This window comes from Xiphophorus hellerii, chromosome 18 (assembly GCF_003331165.1).
Source record: "Xiphophorus hellerii strain 12219 chromosome 18, Xiphophorus_hellerii-4.1, whole genome shotgun sequence".
NCBI lineage: Eukaryota > Metazoa > Chordata > Actinopteri > Cyprinodontiformes > Poeciliidae > Xiphophorus > Xiphophorus hellerii.
In genome coordinates this window covers 11,246,632-11,264,173 of record NC_045689.1, presented here as the reverse complement: position 1 = coordinate 11,264,173, position 17,542 = coordinate 11,246,632, and the positions used below count along the sequence as shown (strand labels likewise).

General features: G+C 38.3%; 1 protein-coding gene across 1 annotated transcript in view; it reads left to right on the top strand.

The window, feature by feature from the left end:
• Positions 1–16,834, top strand: part of LOC116707966 (chloride channel protein 2-like) — an 82,518-nt gene extending 65,684 nt beyond the window's left edge. The window contains exons 20-23 of the mRNA XM_032545672.1: positions 5,651–5,689; positions 7,467–7,571; positions 11,660–11,746; positions 13,756–16,834. Of these exons, the coding sequence (XP_032401563.1) occupies positions 5,651–5,689; positions 7,467–7,571; positions 11,660–11,746; positions 13,756–13,944 (420 nt within the window). The 3' untranslated portion in view covers positions 13,945–16,834. The remainder of the gene's footprint in view (positions 1–5,650; positions 5,690–7,466; positions 7,572–11,659; positions 11,747–13,755) is intronic.
• Positions 16,835–17,542: the final 708 nt, after the last annotated feature.

Sequence of the window (17,542 nt, the reverse complement as noted above, 5' to 3'; positions counted from 1 at the left end):
TGCTGCTGATAAATGACACTGATCAGTTTTGTTGACAGGGAAAGGAAAACCACTGACAGTATTGTGTTCTTCAACCATGCATCTCATCAAGCTGTGTGAGTCCAGAACCATATCCAGGTCTGCTCCATAAAAATATTTTAACGTTGTATGACCACACAGCCTAAATTAGACCTACCTTAAAGGATTACTTTAGATATTTTAGAGTAAGGTTCTTTGAAGTTATAATCAGTAATAACTCCCTGCAGTAAAAGAAAAAGATGTCATATCACTAGGAAAAGTGAGCTGAAGGTCACAGATGAATAAGCCTCCAATTGGCAGCACTGCCAAGCTACTCTGTTTTAGTGAAATTGGAATCCCAGTATCGATTCACCAGAACATGTTGAGATACTTTTTAGAAAATTACATACTTAGTCAAGCTTGTTTGTAGGGGGGGCACCATGGGACATCTGTAAGTCATTTCCATGGCACTTGGGGCTTGGTTACAGTCAAGAGAAAAATCACCATCGCTGCAGCCCCTGATGACAACATGCCACAATATTTGGTTAAAGCCAGAGCAGCACCAGGTCACCAATTCGCACAACTTCCACATACCAAGGGTTGGAGTTTATTCACAGACTGGAAAGATTGGCTTTAATTTGAAATGTTCAGACTATATTACATTATTTTTTAAACACAGTAATTACCATAACCTTGGGAGGCAAATTTCAGCAAGGCAATTTTACTTGACATCAGATTTTCAAGTCTGTCAGTATTTATTTATGTTTATTAATTGATGGACAGCAGTCAATCTGCATCATCTGCTGCTGCCAATTATGATTTTAATCATTGATTGAAGGGTACACTTGTGAAGCTCATCACCCAGTCTGTGCTTAGGCAGATGGAGCAGGAGTTAGACCAAGGAATCTTTTTGGGTGTTAAGGGAACCAAGGAGCATGTTAGTCATTCCTGTGTTTCAGAAAGAACTGTTCGTGGAATCATTTCAGGTTTTGCATCCCTGCAGCAGATGGTAGATCAACTTATGGCTTCAACCCTGACCCTTCAGCAGCTCTATTCTCAGTTCTTCTGCCATTCCTTGATTTGTGCTCCCCATTGCACATCTTTGTCATGCTTGACGACTTTTTCGAGACCCTCCTCCAGTTTTTTGTTGCGCCGTCATCTTGACCACAGCGCCCGTCTGCCCTTCATTGTTCTATTGTGACTGTGAAATATTAATGCAGGGCAGATGACATCAGGAGCCTGTTGCACAGATTGATGTTTCCTTTCTTGCTGTTTTCTCTCATTATTCTTCTCCCACTCTTGCGTCCCTCATGCTTTATTTATAATCGCTTGTGGGCTCGTATTTTTCCTTTTTGTTCATTTTTGTTTTTCCTGACAATTTCCATCTTTCTCTTTATCCATCTTTTTGTTGAGTTTATGTGAGTTATTGAGGAATATTTGTGCCAAAAATTGCCATCAGAAGACTGAGTACTTTCGTAAGGGGCTGTAAAAACGATTACAGTTGTGTTGGTTCAATTTTTCAATGTTTCTGTAAAATAAAAACAAATGAAACCAGTGGCTCAAATACACAAATTGTAGAAATGATTCTACATAATTTTATTAAAATGGAGAATGTGGGATTCCAAAACTGGTTTGACATGTTTATCCAACGTTGGATTCTCGAGTTATGAAAAATTACTCGACAACTCAACAATTATCTCTGAAACAGAGACATAATAAACAAAGTTCCCGCGACATCTCTAGCCTTCAACCCCTAAGCTTGATTACATACATCTCCGTATTTGTGCATCTGGCTTCACAAACTTGAGGGCATTTGAAAAGTGAGTCCAAGCTTCTTTCTTGCTCTACTTTACAACTGCCATTTGTTTTTGTTTAGTCAGCATAGAAATAAAAATTGATGGTCTTGGCTCACTAAAACTGATTACAGCAGCTGTTTATAACCTCACATTTGGCCTAATTAGAATGCAAATGTTTGCAAAGTGGAAGTTTACTGACTAACAAAGTGAAAAAGCTTGTTCTATGCATTTTATTTATTGTGATATGAAACACAGTGTTTCATATCAAACCAGCCGAGCTGTTTGTGGAGAATAAACCAGAATGTTACAATTAAAGCAGCTTTGCACTGCTATTTTGGCACCCCTTTCTGACCCAAAGGATGCAGCGCAGAAACCTCCCAGATGACTGAAAAAACTGCTATTGTGACTTAAGCTCGGGAGTGTGATGATACTAGTACTTTAGCTGCAGCATGGCAGAAAAGACAAACCCTGCAGAGGATGGTGAGAGGGGCTTTATAGCAGATTTCTGTTTCAGCAAGGTTGCAGGAACTGCTGAGATTTTTTTCACTTATTTTTATATTATCTAGTTTGTATTGGTGATTGCAGAGAAACATCTAATTTTGTTATCAATCTGGCACAATGAAATGCTTGATTGATTTGATTTAAGTTCATGTTTGTATTTCTGCGTTGTTCCACTTTGTACGACTCGAGTCATCAAAGTCGAACGTTACTGGTGCCTGAGTGGATCTTAATGGAAGCAAATTCTAAGCAGTGTTACAAAGACACTGACTCCATTAAAAATGTCCTTCAGACATCTGATAAGCAGAGTATGCAGGGAACAGGATGGAGTTCTTGTGTAATTTTAGATAACTAAGAGATGAGGGTGAATTTCTCAGGAAAAAAATTAATGTACATAATGTGATGAGGACTGCTTTGCACAAACCAATTTTAGAAAACTTTAAAGAGAGAATTTTTTTGTTTGCTTTTGGGCAGTTGAATTTTTTTATTTACAACACGCAAGTTTTAATATAAAGATGGAAAGTGAGCTGAAATGTGATAATGTCTGTGAAGATTTTAATTTGGAAAGCTGGGGGATTTTCTGAGTGGTTAGAGAGTAATAAAGTGTTTACTCTACTGGCACTTTGCTGCAGCCACAGCGTTATTGATGCTGTTATTTTAAGTTGATTCAAGTCTGATCATACATCTTCAAATATATCTTCCTCACCAAGATATAAATGGTTTTAATTTTACATCCAATTACATCCAACTTCATTCCAAATAATTAAAGTTAGAAACTGCAAACAAATGTTACAATTCAAATCTAGTTACCAAAATGATCAGTCTAAAATACTATACAGTTTTGGAAGCAACACTATTGCATGCAGGTTTTAGTAACTAATGTGAAGGGGAACTAATGGTGTGCAATTGAGTTTTTATCCTTTGGTCACAGAACCAACTCAGCAAACACCGAGGTCCAATGTCAGCACTCTCACTCCCTCAAAACTCTCCACACCTGCACACTCACCTAGCTATTTTAATTTCAATATGACAGATTTTTGTCAGTTACATCTACAGAGCTTTGCAAAAATATTAGCACATTTTGATGTACTTTACTGGGATTTTCTGTGATAGACACACAGAAAATGACACCTAATTTGGAAGTGGAAGGAATACAAACAATACATGGTTTCATGACCAATTAAAATCTAAAAAGTGGAGTGTGCACTATTATCTATAACCTTTTATTTGGATGCACCAAAATAAAATCTAGTGCTAACAACTTTGAGTTCACCTACTTGATTAATTGAATCCAGGTGTGTAATTTAATCTAACTATAATCTCCCTTTTTCTGTATCTCTTCAAGGTTTTCAGATTTTCATTGTTTTAAAACTTTGCAAAATAGTATTGTTAATATTTCACTTTATAAATATGCACTATTTGGTGTTTCTACACTGAATTCCATTCAAATATACTGAAGTGCTGCGCAAAAGTTGAAGAGATGTGAATACTTTTATAAGACACTGTGGACTCACAACCTCATCTCTACCTCACACACAAATCCAGACATCGACAGGCTTTTGTGCATACTTTCTATAACCATAAGTTTATATTTTCTCAACAGCTAATCTTTCTAAAAGCTTTATATTTCCTCATCCATCTTTCTGTGTTTCCATGAAAAATAGGAAAGCATTGTGCAAACAGAAGGATGCATGTCAATCATAAATATTGTCCCCCTATATTTTCATGTTCTGGTGAAGGTTGTACCTGGAACAATGGCGTTCATGGCCGAGTTGTCCTTGTGTCGTCTGTCAAGCAGTATTATCATTTATCTCAGATAAAGTGCTAGTAGGTGTTTGAGTGTATGGTTGTTTAGTCTCATAAACTCCAGGCACGTCTGGCCTCTGTTTGCATTATGCTACAGTAGGGCACCTCCTGATGCCCTGCGGCGACAGTTGCTAGGGGTTAGCGACAGGTCAGCTTCGGCAGCAATAAGGATAAATAAACTCAGAGTTCCCATCATCCCCTGGGTTGCCCTTCATCTCTCTGTTGCTCTGGCACACATATGTTTTTCTAAATTCACTCTTGTTAATGTAAATACCTGCATGCAAGTACATGAGTAAATTACTTTTCATTTTACAACCCACTGCTCATACAAGCCCATTTATAGGCTCCTGTGGTGTAAAAGGCCAGCAGAGTAGCAGCGTGATCACACAATAAAACAAATTCAGAAAAATCCAACTTTCATTTTGAGAACCTGTACTCAATAGGGAGAAAAATCACTTGTTAAGATGGGATTTTTTAAAATTCCCAGTGGACAATTGTTGGTACCCCTAACAATTTGTTAAAGATGATTATGTTAAACATAAAATTATGCATTATTGTTTTCAGTTATTTATAGGATTCAAGAACTTATGATTAGCAATCCATCTTTTCTTTACCCAGGAGTATGACTATCATGTAACACAGAGTCTCAGTTCTTCTAGCCACTGGACACTGAGCTGGACAAGAACTCATATTAATCTCGTCCCCACAGAGAGTGAGTAGGATGATTAGGGAGGATAAGAAAAACTCTGCAGCAAAGAATGGGGTCACCAAGTCTTCACAACATCCATTTTTCGCTTTATTTATTGAGATGTTTGAGACTGATGTTGGAAAAACTTCATTAAAACAAATCAAAGATGTCTGTCTTCAAACCCGAATTACCAAACTCTCTAAATGTTCCAACCTTGTGAAATGCTAAAGGAAATAAAGCTTAGAATGTTTCTCCCCACTCCATACAATGTATAAGATTATGGCTGGATTTTAGTTTTCAGTTTGAAATTTTTTCTGCTATAAAGGATGGATTTTCTGATTTATTTTTTTTTTAACTCATCTTTACTTTGATGCTAATTTGTGTTAATTTGTCACACATAGGCATGAATTCACACCTTGCATTAACATTCTCTTCACCCAGATCTCTGCGGGTTTTAATTTGGGCGTCTGCAAAGATATCGGGCTTTCTATTGAAACTTACCACAGATCCTTCTTTATAACGATCATCTACTATGACATCTCATATATCAAATTTTGCGCACTTATTAAATGTGCTTTTGTCACTCTTTTAGTCTCTCGTTCCATTTCTGTCCATTTGTCACAAGACATTGGTGCAGTATAACATTTTTGATGTCTTCCATGTGTCTCTGTTCACAGCTGTAGAGGATATGACTAGAAATGAGAAATATTTAAGAAAATAACCCAGAAACCAGAACTCTCTTTCATTTGTTTACCATGTTTTTCTGATATTCTTGGTTCTTCATGTTTTAGCTGTTTTTAGCTAAAACATGAAATAACCAAATTTTTTTGTTACTGACTTCTTTTCTATTGATTGTCATCTGCAGGATGATGGAGATGTGAAAGACGGCATGACACTTCGTGAGGTAAAACCCACAGTTGGTGACACAATGTTTGTATTGTTTCACACACTTCCCAATTAATAGGAGCTCTCTCCCAGCAGAACAATACACTATTATACATCTTGACAGTTCTTAAAAATGTCCCTGATGATGTCTTTAAGGTAATCTGAGTCAGTGTTTGAAGTATTGAGCTGTCCATAAAGGAAATGGGGCGCAGCAGTTGTAGGGGCACCTTCCAGACATGACCATGAGGGAAATCATGGAAGTTATGGTTACTACCTTTCTGTCTCTGACTGAAGCTTCAATAATGTGAGAGGAGTTCAATTTCAAAGTTGCGATGAATAAACTGCCAGGTGTGGTGTGTACTGTTCTGTAAATGAGAACTCTCTGTTCAAAGAAAAGTAAGTGGAAGATTTTATTTGGTAATTTGGAGAGAATGAACAGGAAAATTGTTTTCTAAGTCTTGCTTTTTATGAGCATTTTTTAATTATTACTGAAATGGTTACCAAATAGAGATGTAGCAATGCATCCTGCGCACACAATGATATACTACATTGGGTTCTCAACTATGAGACCAAATAGGATGGAGGTATGTTTTTGAGAAGACTAAGAATCACGTCTTATTTTTTTTTTAAATAATGAAAAGGTTTTGCAAATCACAGGAACTCTAACTGGTCTTAAGTTATTCAGTTTGACTAGTCCATCTACTGTGGATTCTATGATTCTCTTTGTTTTGTGATGACCTTAAAGTCTCATTTGTATTTTCGTAAATGGAGTAAAGATTTCATTAATATTTAGCTGTGAATCTCCTCTGTATTGATTTATCTGAGTCAGGTTTGATTATTTTAATATTTTAGTGTTTGAGCTACATTTGATAGTAACAAATACAAAAAGAGTTTGCAACTTTTCCAAACAAGCATACATGTAGCCTTTGACGAAGGTTTTTGTTGAAATTGTAGAATTTTAGTTATTATCTTTTAGATGGGATTTTTCTGTTGATTTTGAGGGTTAGGGTTGATGATGGTGTCACACAGAGGAACTTCTTTCAAGTCTTTGATACATGGAGACTGCTTTTCATTCAATCTGTTCTAATTTCAAAGCCTATGTTTGTCTTACTGGAAACTCTGATTACGCTTGATGTCATCACAGTCCGACAAACCTTGGCCCTTCACTTTTTTCAATGTGCCCAGATGGGTCACTTACCCTGGAGTCGTATATTTTTGGATATGACATCATTCATAATTCATCCATCAACAGAACCTCTCATTTCCTTTCTGTCAGAAACATATTCCTCACCCTTTTTTTTCTTCCCTTCGTTCACTCGAATAACGTTCACCTTTCATAAATCTGCCATGTCACTGCTTCTGTCTTTGTCTCTCTTTGTTTGCCTCTGGTGCTGAGCAGCATTGCAGTGTAGGTTGCCTTTGATTTATAATCACTCAGCGCTGCATCTGTGCCACTAAATGGATGTGATGTGTCAAATAGTGGTTTGGAAAATATGATGCTTTTATCAGCTGATCACAGGCTGATATTAGTCATAAAGACTTCATCTGTTGTCAGTATTTTCTGAACACACTTTTTTTTACAGCCTAACCACAAAGATGTACAGCCAATAAAGACAGGCTCTAAATGTGGGAGTTAGTTGTTTTGTTTTTTTTTACTGAGAATAATGTTTAAAATCTCGTTAATCGAGTTGTATTGACCACTGACGCTAAGGCAAAGCACTTCACTGTTTTTGTCGTCTTTCTGTCTTAAGTTTTTGCTGATCATCTCTGATCCTCCAAATCTGTGTGATTTGCAGATTGCAGAGTGGGAGGAGAGGCAGCTTGATGAGCAAGTCGACTTCAACAACTGCAAGATTGACCCCGCCCCTTTTCAACTGGTGGAGCGCACTTTGCTGTATAAGGTCTGATTGGAGCTACAGCTGCTGTTTACCCTCTTTGTGCATAAAAGTGCATCCTTCTCGATGGGTGTGTTTCTCAGCGTTTAGAGTCATTAACCGGTCGCCACTCTGAGCTGCACAGAGCCTTGAAGCTTTACAGTATTCACAACACTTGACTGTGTTCTCACAGTGTCATATTATAAACGTCAATGCTGAGGTTTTATGATAGACCAACATAAAGTAGCACATTGTTGTGAAGTGGAGGGAAAATCTGAAAAGTGTGGTGTGCATTTGTATTTTGACACTCCTGAGTTCTGATCAGATGAGACCAATCTTTTGCTTTGAGTCAAATTACTTTGTGTGGTAGAAAACTAGAACTGCACATCATCCTGGACACATCCTACTGTCAAGCATTTTGGTGGTGGCAGCATCATGCTGTGGGAATTCCTTTCTTCATCTGGTACACTAAAGGGCTGATGACATGAATAATAGTTTACCTTCCAGAACCAAAGAAACCTACGCATACAGCAGGTGCTTCAATTAAATGATTCACATTAAGGTATAGTCACATGTTAGAATGGCCCAGTCAAAGTCCAGACCTAAATCAAAAAACTATTTGTGATGAGACTTAATCATTTACATTTACTTAGTTTGAGCTATTTTGCAAAGAATGGCAGCTATTTAAATTTTTAGATGTGCAAAACTAAAGCTGACTTGCAGCAAAAGCTGGATTTAAAGTGCTTGCCCCAATTTTTAAGTTTTCTTCAACTTTGTAGCTATGTGCTGATTTGTTTTAGACTGACACATGAAATCCTCTTAAAATACATTTATGTTTGTATTGTATAAACTTTTTAAGTAACTAAAGCTAGCATGAGCAAAACCATTCCCATGTTTTAAAAAGAAATGTTCTTTATCACAGAAAATGCAAAGTCATGACTTTCAATATTTCAGAGAAAACCATCACTGACTAAAATGGCTAAAGATGTTTTTTTTAATCATTTCTTAAAAAGATAGCCAGTTATTCTAGCTCTACAGATCGCATTTTAAAGTAAAACTCAGACCCTCAGTAATACTGTTTATACGATTGGTGTGTTGGTTTTTAAAACCAGTTCTTAGAGTTGATCCACCACTGAGAGAGATTTTCAGTTTTCATTTTTTACACACAAGAAGAAGCGAGTCACATTCAAGAAGTGCCTGTGAGGAATTGTGAAAGGTTTGGTGAACCAGTCAGGCAGTTTTAGAGACAAAAACAAGTTTTTGTTTAACTAAAAATGACATCCCATCTAGAGTTCAGGGCAAAGTATTTAATATAACAGCTAAAATCTGATTCAATTTATTATAGTCTGTGGTTTGAAAAGCTGTGCATTGTTCCCAAACTGATCAGACAACTTAGCTTTGTTTTATAAAACAATTTTGAAACCAATGGAGCTAAGAAATGAAAAATTCTTGCTCATAAACTCATTGGGAAAACTTTTTCCTTTTGGTTTTTCTCTCTGACTGAGCTTATTTATACGGCACTTGACTTTGTTTATTCCCTCTTCATTCATCTGCTGCACAGTAAGATCAATCAATCAATCAAATTTTATTTGTATAGCACATTTCAGCAGCAAGGCATTTCAAAGTGCTTTACATCATTACAAACACAGAAACACAATGCAACATAGAATCAATAATCAAAACACGACATTAAGTCAAGTTCCATCAATAAATTTGTAATTGATTACATTTCAAATACAATTCTAAACAGGTGGGTTTTTAGTTGAGATTTAAAAGAAGTCAGTGTTTCAGCTGTTTTACAGTTTTCTGGAAGTTTGTTCCAAATTTGTGGTGCATAGATGCTGAAAGCTGCTTCTCCTCGTTTGGTTCTGGTTCTGGGGATGCAGAGCAGACCAGAACCGGAAGACCTGAGAGGTCTGGAAGGTTGATACAATAAAAGCAGATCTTTAATGTATTGTGGTGCTAAGCCGTTCAGTGATTTATAAACTAACAACAGTATTTTAAAGTCTATTCTTTGAGCTACAGGGAGCCAGTGTAGGGACTTTAAAACTGGTGTTATGTGCTCTATCTTCCTGGTTTTAGTGAGAACGCGAGCAGCAGCATTCTGGATGAACTGCAGCAGGGCATCCAGTTGTCATGGGAATAGAGTATTATCAACGTAAGCATCTTATAAACAGTAGGAAAGGACAATTGAAGTTGAAGTTCATTACAAGCTGAGTGAAAGAAAAGAGCTTCACTCTTCTTTACTTTCTTTCCTGCTTCACATTTCTGCAGCCCTGAGGAGGCTCAGTCTACAGCCACGCAAACACAGCAGTGGGTTGAAATACTTCATACAGAGTACACCTGCATAGAGCTGCTTTGACTTGCCAGCGGCCATGGCAGCACCTAATGTCTCCCATCTATAATGCTATCGTGGCTCTCCAAAGTCTTTGGGGCTCTTTATGAATACTCTTTAAACATTTAAGAGCGAGGGGTCCTGCGCCAATCCATCTCACTTCCCTCCTTCCACTGCATCCTGCAAAAAGTCAACATCACGCATCCCTCTACATTTAGTGCCATCATTTTTAGAAGAAAATACAAAGGCATATTGGTGTGGTATTCATTGGTGATAGTTGGTGGGATTCTTCCTATGTTTCTGTGCCAAAGGACGGTGGAATAAATATAAACACAGGTTGTAGCTACTGGGGTCTCTGGTTGCTGATAATTGGTGTGCTGCTGATCAGTTGATTGTGAAAAAGCCTGAGCAGCGGCCTCAATCAATGCACCTCAATTTAAAGAGATGCTGGCGTCCTCAGTGAAGCTGCTGCATTCTCCTCTGGGAGACCTATTTGACAAATTACATTACAGCTTACTCTGGCCTAAAAAACACTCAACAATCTTTTTCTTGGCACAGCCTTTATGCCAAAGAAGGCTGTGCCTTTCTTGGCATAAATAAAGATCAATTCCAGATATCCCAGATCGGGAAAGTCTCCCAAAACTCAAGTGCAGCTTGACTCAGAAATAAAAACCATATTATCTAGCAGAAAATAGTTGAAGATTCAGTCTTTTTATTTTTCTCTAGCTGCACAAATTCACCCTATTCCAATGTAAAATCACTTTGTAGATCCCAACTGGAAATTGTAAATACTATAATCAGGAAAAAAAAAAAGGATGAAGTAGAGCAGAAATATATATATATTTAACCTTTTAATAGGTTTTAATTGTCTATTGCCAACCTAGCAGCCTGGGAATTCCACCACGATTCATCTCCCTTCAGTTCTCTGTCTGGGATTTTTCCCATTAAGCTCAATTTCTCTGGTTGGACTTCAACCAGGCAACCTACTTATTAGGCTTCCAACTTGGTGGCAACAGTTTTTGTGCTGACGGTACACAGTTATCTGCCTTAATGGCAATATTAATATTGGATGTTAATATCGAGCCAAATTTTTTTTCAGAGCATCCCTCATGTATATTATGCATAGAAACAGCATGGCAGCTTTTCTTCAGTTTTAAATAACAAAAATTATATAATAAGCCTCTCAGCAGCTGAACTGTCAAGTGTCTGATTATTCCATAAGTTTTGAAACAGGCTGGTAATGAACCACAAGATTTCACTTTTATCTCACTTCAACACGCGTGTTGGTTCCTCTGTTCAACTTTCCATTTTTAGCTTCTAGCTATTTGGCATCTCCACATACAGTTGTAGCTCTTAAGTGGCTGTTAAGCCTCTTTTGTTGCCTACTGCGTTAATAAAGATGCTTTGCTACAAAATTTGGTTCATTATTGTTCCATAGCTAAGATAAAAAAAGCTTTTTTTATGTGCAGTTTAAACAGATCCAATTTTCCAACTGTGATGGTAATTAGCTTTGGCTAATTAGCAACTGCAGGGATAGTATTTTTTCCCCTTTTAAAGTGTGAATGTTCTTGGAAGTGTGGCCCAGGGATGTCCAAAGTATCTGTATCCAATTTAGCTGAACATGTTCAGTGAGTGTCTGGTGAATGAAGTGTTGGATAATTAAAGTCAGTGGTGCATTTCCTTAAATGAGCTCCATTTCAAGTCTGAAACATTCACAGAGCTGTCTCTGTGAAGGTTCTGGTTGGCTCTAAAGATTAATTCCATCTTCCATCTCCCGTAGACTCACACCATTTTCTCCCTGCTGGGCCTCGACCACGCCTACGTCACCAGCATCGGCCGTCTCATCGGGGTGGTTTCCTTCAAGGAGGTAAGTCTGGTTTATTCCTCTTTTTTGTGAGAATTGATATATAATCATTGCAGAATCGAATTCTGCTCATATCTGTGACATCCGTTAGCACTGTCAGCGCGTTTGTTGTTTTTAAATGTGTCTCATCAGCAGAGCTGTCGCTGTGCTAAACTAGAATACAGTTTCACAAAGGCGTTTCAGTCATCTTTAATGATTCCTCTTTTCTGCCTGTGATTTACTGTGGCAGACATAAGGCTCTTGCAAATTGCTGTCTCTTATCTATTGTCTCTGTCTGTCCTCTGCCCACGTCCCTCTCCTTACATATCTCCTGCCTCCCTAACAGCTCAAAAATCACTCTTTTTCAATTGGCCAGGAAGTAGAGAGAGGGTTGTTGCTAAGTGCAGGCACTGCTTTCCGGACCCTGACATTTAAAGCTTTTTTGTGCTTTGTTCCGCCATCAGACAAAAAGTTCACAGCAGACAAAAGCTGTTCTCCTTTACAGACATTCCTATTATGTCACAATATGTTTAGCACATATGATGAAGAAATATAACACATTTTTATGCTTTTTTTCTTCCTTGTGTTGTTTCCAACCTAAAACAGGAAGACTGTTGTTTTTTTAACTGGAAAAGTTGTGTGAATCTGAAGCACATTGAAAACTGTTTCAAGTGTGAAAGTGGTTGTTTTTTTTTGTAATATAACCACCTACCTGGTTTGGGTAAAAGACAATCAGATACAAATTTTAGATGGAATAAGGATTTCTTTCTGTAACTGATGATTAGCATAAATAAAGTGGATCCAATACTTTACTGTGTCTAATAAATGGGAAGCTAAAAAAGCTCAACCTAAATTTTTCTGCCCAATTGAAAGACTTGTACTTTGTCCTGCATTTCTGAATGAATTGTAGCTCAGTAGTGCATCAATCCATCCATATTTCCATCGTCCTCCTCAAATCCCAAGATCTGATCATAAGTGGTAAAAGATTTTGGAGGGAAACCCACACACAACTATTTCCCTAGCAGCAATATGCAGCTTATTCTTGTTCTCAGGCAAGGAGGTAAATATAGCCCCAGCAGGCAAAGGGCAGCCTGCCTTTTTCTGGTTGAAAACCATATTGTCTGACTTCAAAGAGCTGAATCTTATATCATGTCCTTCACTTTTGGCCGCTGAACTGCTCTGCTGAAGGCTGACAGTCATGGCTTGGAGATGCCAACCGAACCACATGAGCTAGTAAAACAAAGATGAAACCCAGCTGAAACAACACACACACACACACACGCACCCTTCTGATATCTTGAGATTTTGTTCACAAAGCAAAAATAGGACTGGTGACTCCTGCAGCCCAAGTGGCATTCAACTGGGGACAGCTTGCTTAGCTTTATGCCAAAAATGCAGACACTTGGTCAGACACAGACCAGATTTTTCTTGAAAGCATCCATGGTCCTCCTGCCAGAACGTTTTCAGGGACACATGTTCCAGTTTTGTGAAACACATGTTAGGGTCCTTTGACATACATTTTATTTTTCCAAAACGGTTATTTTTTTTAATTATTATTATTATTATTATTATTATGCATTAAAATTTTTCTGGATTCCAATTTTCTACTCTAATTATAGTTCTTAACCCAAAAAGTGTGTATTGAGTGAATGAAAAATATTTCAACCAAATAGCAAAGAATTCCAGATGTAAAAACTGTTATTCACCTTTCACAAATATAATAAAGTCCTGTTATATTGAATATTTTTGCAAGGTATTTAAAACTCATTCTTTGTGCAAAACAGATAGTCTCACATATTTCATACTTAAAAGAAAGAAAAGTCTTCCTTTGGTGAAATCAAAATACATCAGAGTTTAACTTGACACAAAAAAGTGTCCCAAAGAAACCAACAGTAGAACTTAACCAACTGATGGACTGGACTGGGTATATTTCTGATTTCCTTTTCCAACTTAGGATGAACGTCAGCCAAAAAATTATTCTGAACTGTCTTTTTTCGTTCCTTTCTTTTCTAAACTTGTCTTTATTCTTTTAGCTACGCAAAGCCATCGAGGGCTCTGTGACAGTAAAAGGCGTGAAGGTGCGTCGGCCTCTGGCCAACTTAAGGAACAGTGGGACCAGGAAGACGGAGGAGACAGAGCTCCATAAGCTGTGGGACCGTCACAGGAGCGTGTCGCTGCCAGGAGAACAACCCACATCGGAGTCCGACGAGAAGTCCCAGTGAGGGAAAGCCGAGGACAAACAGGAAGAAGAGGTGCAGGTGGGGGAAGAGGAGGTGGGTGATGCATTGAGATCTTTTAATCTCCAAAGCTACAAACATGCAAAACTCCTCAGGGCTACAGATCATTATTTAAATATAGAAAGTTCTCCTATACCATTCTCCCTTCTCTCCACACCTGCCACTCTACCTCCTCCAACACCACCTCCTCGGCTTCTTTACTCACCCAGTGCTTCTTCCAGGAGCCTTGCAGTGGCCCAGCCAGACACTCCACAGGAAGTGTCGGGCATTTACCCTTGGGGTCCCACAGTGTATCGTGTTTGTCACCTCCAAAGCTGGGACTGAGTTTTTAAAAAGGGATTTTTTTTGTAGATTTTATTTTATTTTATTTTTTGCTTGTGTTTAGAGTTGGAATCAAGGTTTGAAGATGCAAAATATGTCAAGCAAGTCTTCCATTTGAGTCCTGAAATTCAACAAGGAAGAATACTGTAATGTTTGTGTGTACTGGGAGTGTGAATGTATGAAAGGAGAAAAATATGTGCATGAAAAGAAGGGCAACATAGACTCTGTCGTATGGGATTTATTTTTTTACTGTCTTTAGAACAAATTTCAGTCTTTATTGTCCTCTGTGACGAGGTTCAGTCTTGATAAATCAGGAGGTCTGGAAGAATCAGTTTGTCCCACTACCAAGCACTGAACTGATAAAGGGACAGATGCTGAAGTAGTTTGTTGTTTATGTCTTTTCCTGTGCATGCTCACCCCTCTACTGCGAGTCCTAGCGATTAGGCCGAGTGCAGCCAGGCCTGCTGGCACCATAATGTACACTCCCTTTATTCTGTAGCTCTGGCCTCAAGTGACATGAGGCTGAAATGCACACAAACACTTTGCAGCAGTGCACTCTGATGGTGGATGTTCTCTGCTTATTTAAATCTGAATCTCAGAGTTTCTGAGAGGGTTAGGGAAGATGAGGAGGACCAGAAGGAGGAAGGACAGGAATCAAATGGTTGTCTAGAAGAAAAAAAGCAGCTCTGGATGCTCATCAATCTGAATTTAATCTCTATCTGAGCTGTTATTATATCATCTGAGACACTACACAAACCGCACTTATATAATGGTACAAAATGCTTATAAAATATTTATTGTCTGCTTAAAACCACTGACCGAAATCTATAACAAACCAACAGGGAGTGATTTAACTTGTTCAGTTGGACAAAATAACTAGAGTTTAGCTTCTGCATTATTGTTAGACTATTGTTAGCATGAATGTGTAACAGCACTGTGTTTTCTGATTCCTGACATGACAGATAACTCTAAATACCTTACAATTAATAATTCATGTCTTCCATAGTTCCTTGTGTTAACAGGAAAAACATTTCTTCCAGTTTCTCCCTCCTGTCCTAAACATCCTAAACGCATGCTTTAGGACCAGGCTAAGATTTTTGCCACCATTCTATTGCCTTATAAAAACACTCCCAGCCTCCCAATGTCTTCAGTGGTTTTAAATAGATTTTAGCATCTTTTCTTGTTTGGTTCTGCATAATAGGAAGTGTCTGCAGCGACAAAGCATGGCTTTGCATGAGAGAAAGCATGTGGCATTTATTTTATATGATCAAAACGCACCAAAAGCAACGCAGTCTATTGGCCGGTTGAATGATGTCTTGGATTTGCCATCCTGTGCCTGTATTTTCTGCCATTCTACTGCGTCTCCCTCTTATCCAGTAATCTTTATTCATTACCTGATTTATAACCAGGTATCGGGGTCTTTGTGGGCTCAGAAACTTACAGATTAATATATTTAATATCATTCTTGTAATCTGAAATCATGATTTTGTGTCTTAACCAATCTTCCTTGTTGATTCGTCTCTCTTTTTGTTTCTGGGTAGATTTTTCAAGTTTTGTATTTATCTTTTTGTCGTTTTTTAAAATGATTTAAGAGCTATTTTTGTATATTTAACTTGCTGTCTGAAACATTTCTACAGTCGAGATTTATTCATGAAGTGCAAATACACTAACAGGGTGATAGCTTGCGATGTGTGTCTGATGGCAAACTGAAGAACCAGAATAATGAAGTTAAAGGAATGAACTTGCTCATTCCACAAGTGCCTCCTTCTCTTTTATCAGTGGGAATAAAACAGTGCTTCGCTCCTCATAGACATGTAGACCAGACACTTCTCACACTCATCCCAAAATATGTAAGTGGCTTGATGGTGTTTCACGGTAGTGTGGAGTCGCTGCCATGGCAACTGTGGTGTCTGCTCACCCCAGGGGGAGCTGAAAGCTCTCCTCTCATTTGGTTCTGTTCATTTGTTTGCGCCTTTCCATCGATTCTCATTGTTCTGCCGGGTCCTTTCACCTCGCCGCAGACATCTCATCTCATCTGCTGCAGAGAGAGGTCGCTTGCTCTTTATCAGCCTGCATTAATCACAAGTTGCACATTTTCTTTTTATTGATGAATCTACTTGTGGGTAATTGATTTGTGCAATAACAGTAGTTCATCTCATTTTCTAGACCTGTTTTAATTGATGACAGGTTTCCCAGAAGCCTATGGACATTAAAATTCACATTGCAACTGTAATCTGCACTCTTGGTGTCTCAGTTGGGCTTTTTGGAAACCTTATCTGGAAGACTGTGTGGCGAAGCTGCTCCTCTCATCCGAGCCTCCCCAGGCACAGTCAGTTTTATCATGCTTCCTTCCATCCTCTCCTTCAGTCAGAGTGGCTTTGATGAGCCCAGATCTTTTTTCCACTCCTTACGGGACTGTGCATTACAGCAAGCCATGAGGTCCAAACCAGAGCGAGAGAGAGGGGAGTAAAATCCCAGAGTTAATTTTCACATCAAAAATTAAAACATTGTTTTTGTGTACATCATGATGAATAAATATGATTTTAACAAACGAGTCTTTGTGTTGGAGTGTGTTTTCCGTCTGAGAGTCTCAGTCATGCTGCAGCTGTGCTCCTGTCCTCTGTCATCTTTAATTCCCCCTCCAGCGACAGCTGGAACGCACCTGGACTCCTGTTTGTTCTCTCATTCCCTGTGGTGCAAACGCAGCCCTACTCAAACCTTTAGATTGTTTAGTTTGTCATAAATATTTTACACCTCCAAATGTCAAAGGTTTTCTTTTTCTACACCCGATTATCTGCAGTTGAACTTTAAAATGAAAGATGTTCTGCATCAGATATTCAAAAAGTCAATCTTCATCTTGATTTATACACATTTTTGCATATTCTGCTCACACACCAAGAGAGTTTCTGTTTTAAACACTCTAAAGTACAGTGATCAGTGACAGGAATTACCCTGTCTAATCACAGTTAGGTCTGGGTGGCCTTACTCAACAAAGGTGTTAGTGCATCACTTTGTTTCTATAGGAAGGATTTTTGTGTACTGACCTCCTAGAGTCAGATTGGGAAATTACCTAGACTTTTCCATTTTTAAAGGATGATGGAGGTGAAACATTTTTTTACAGATTGATCTTCAGTAGCCTTCAGTCTTGAAATAATTCTGAAGAAACCTCTGTCTGAAGATTGTTGCAGTAAGACAAGTTTATGACTGTCATGAAATGATTTATATCAGGGCAGTAGCAACAATGTTTCACAGTAACAAGTCC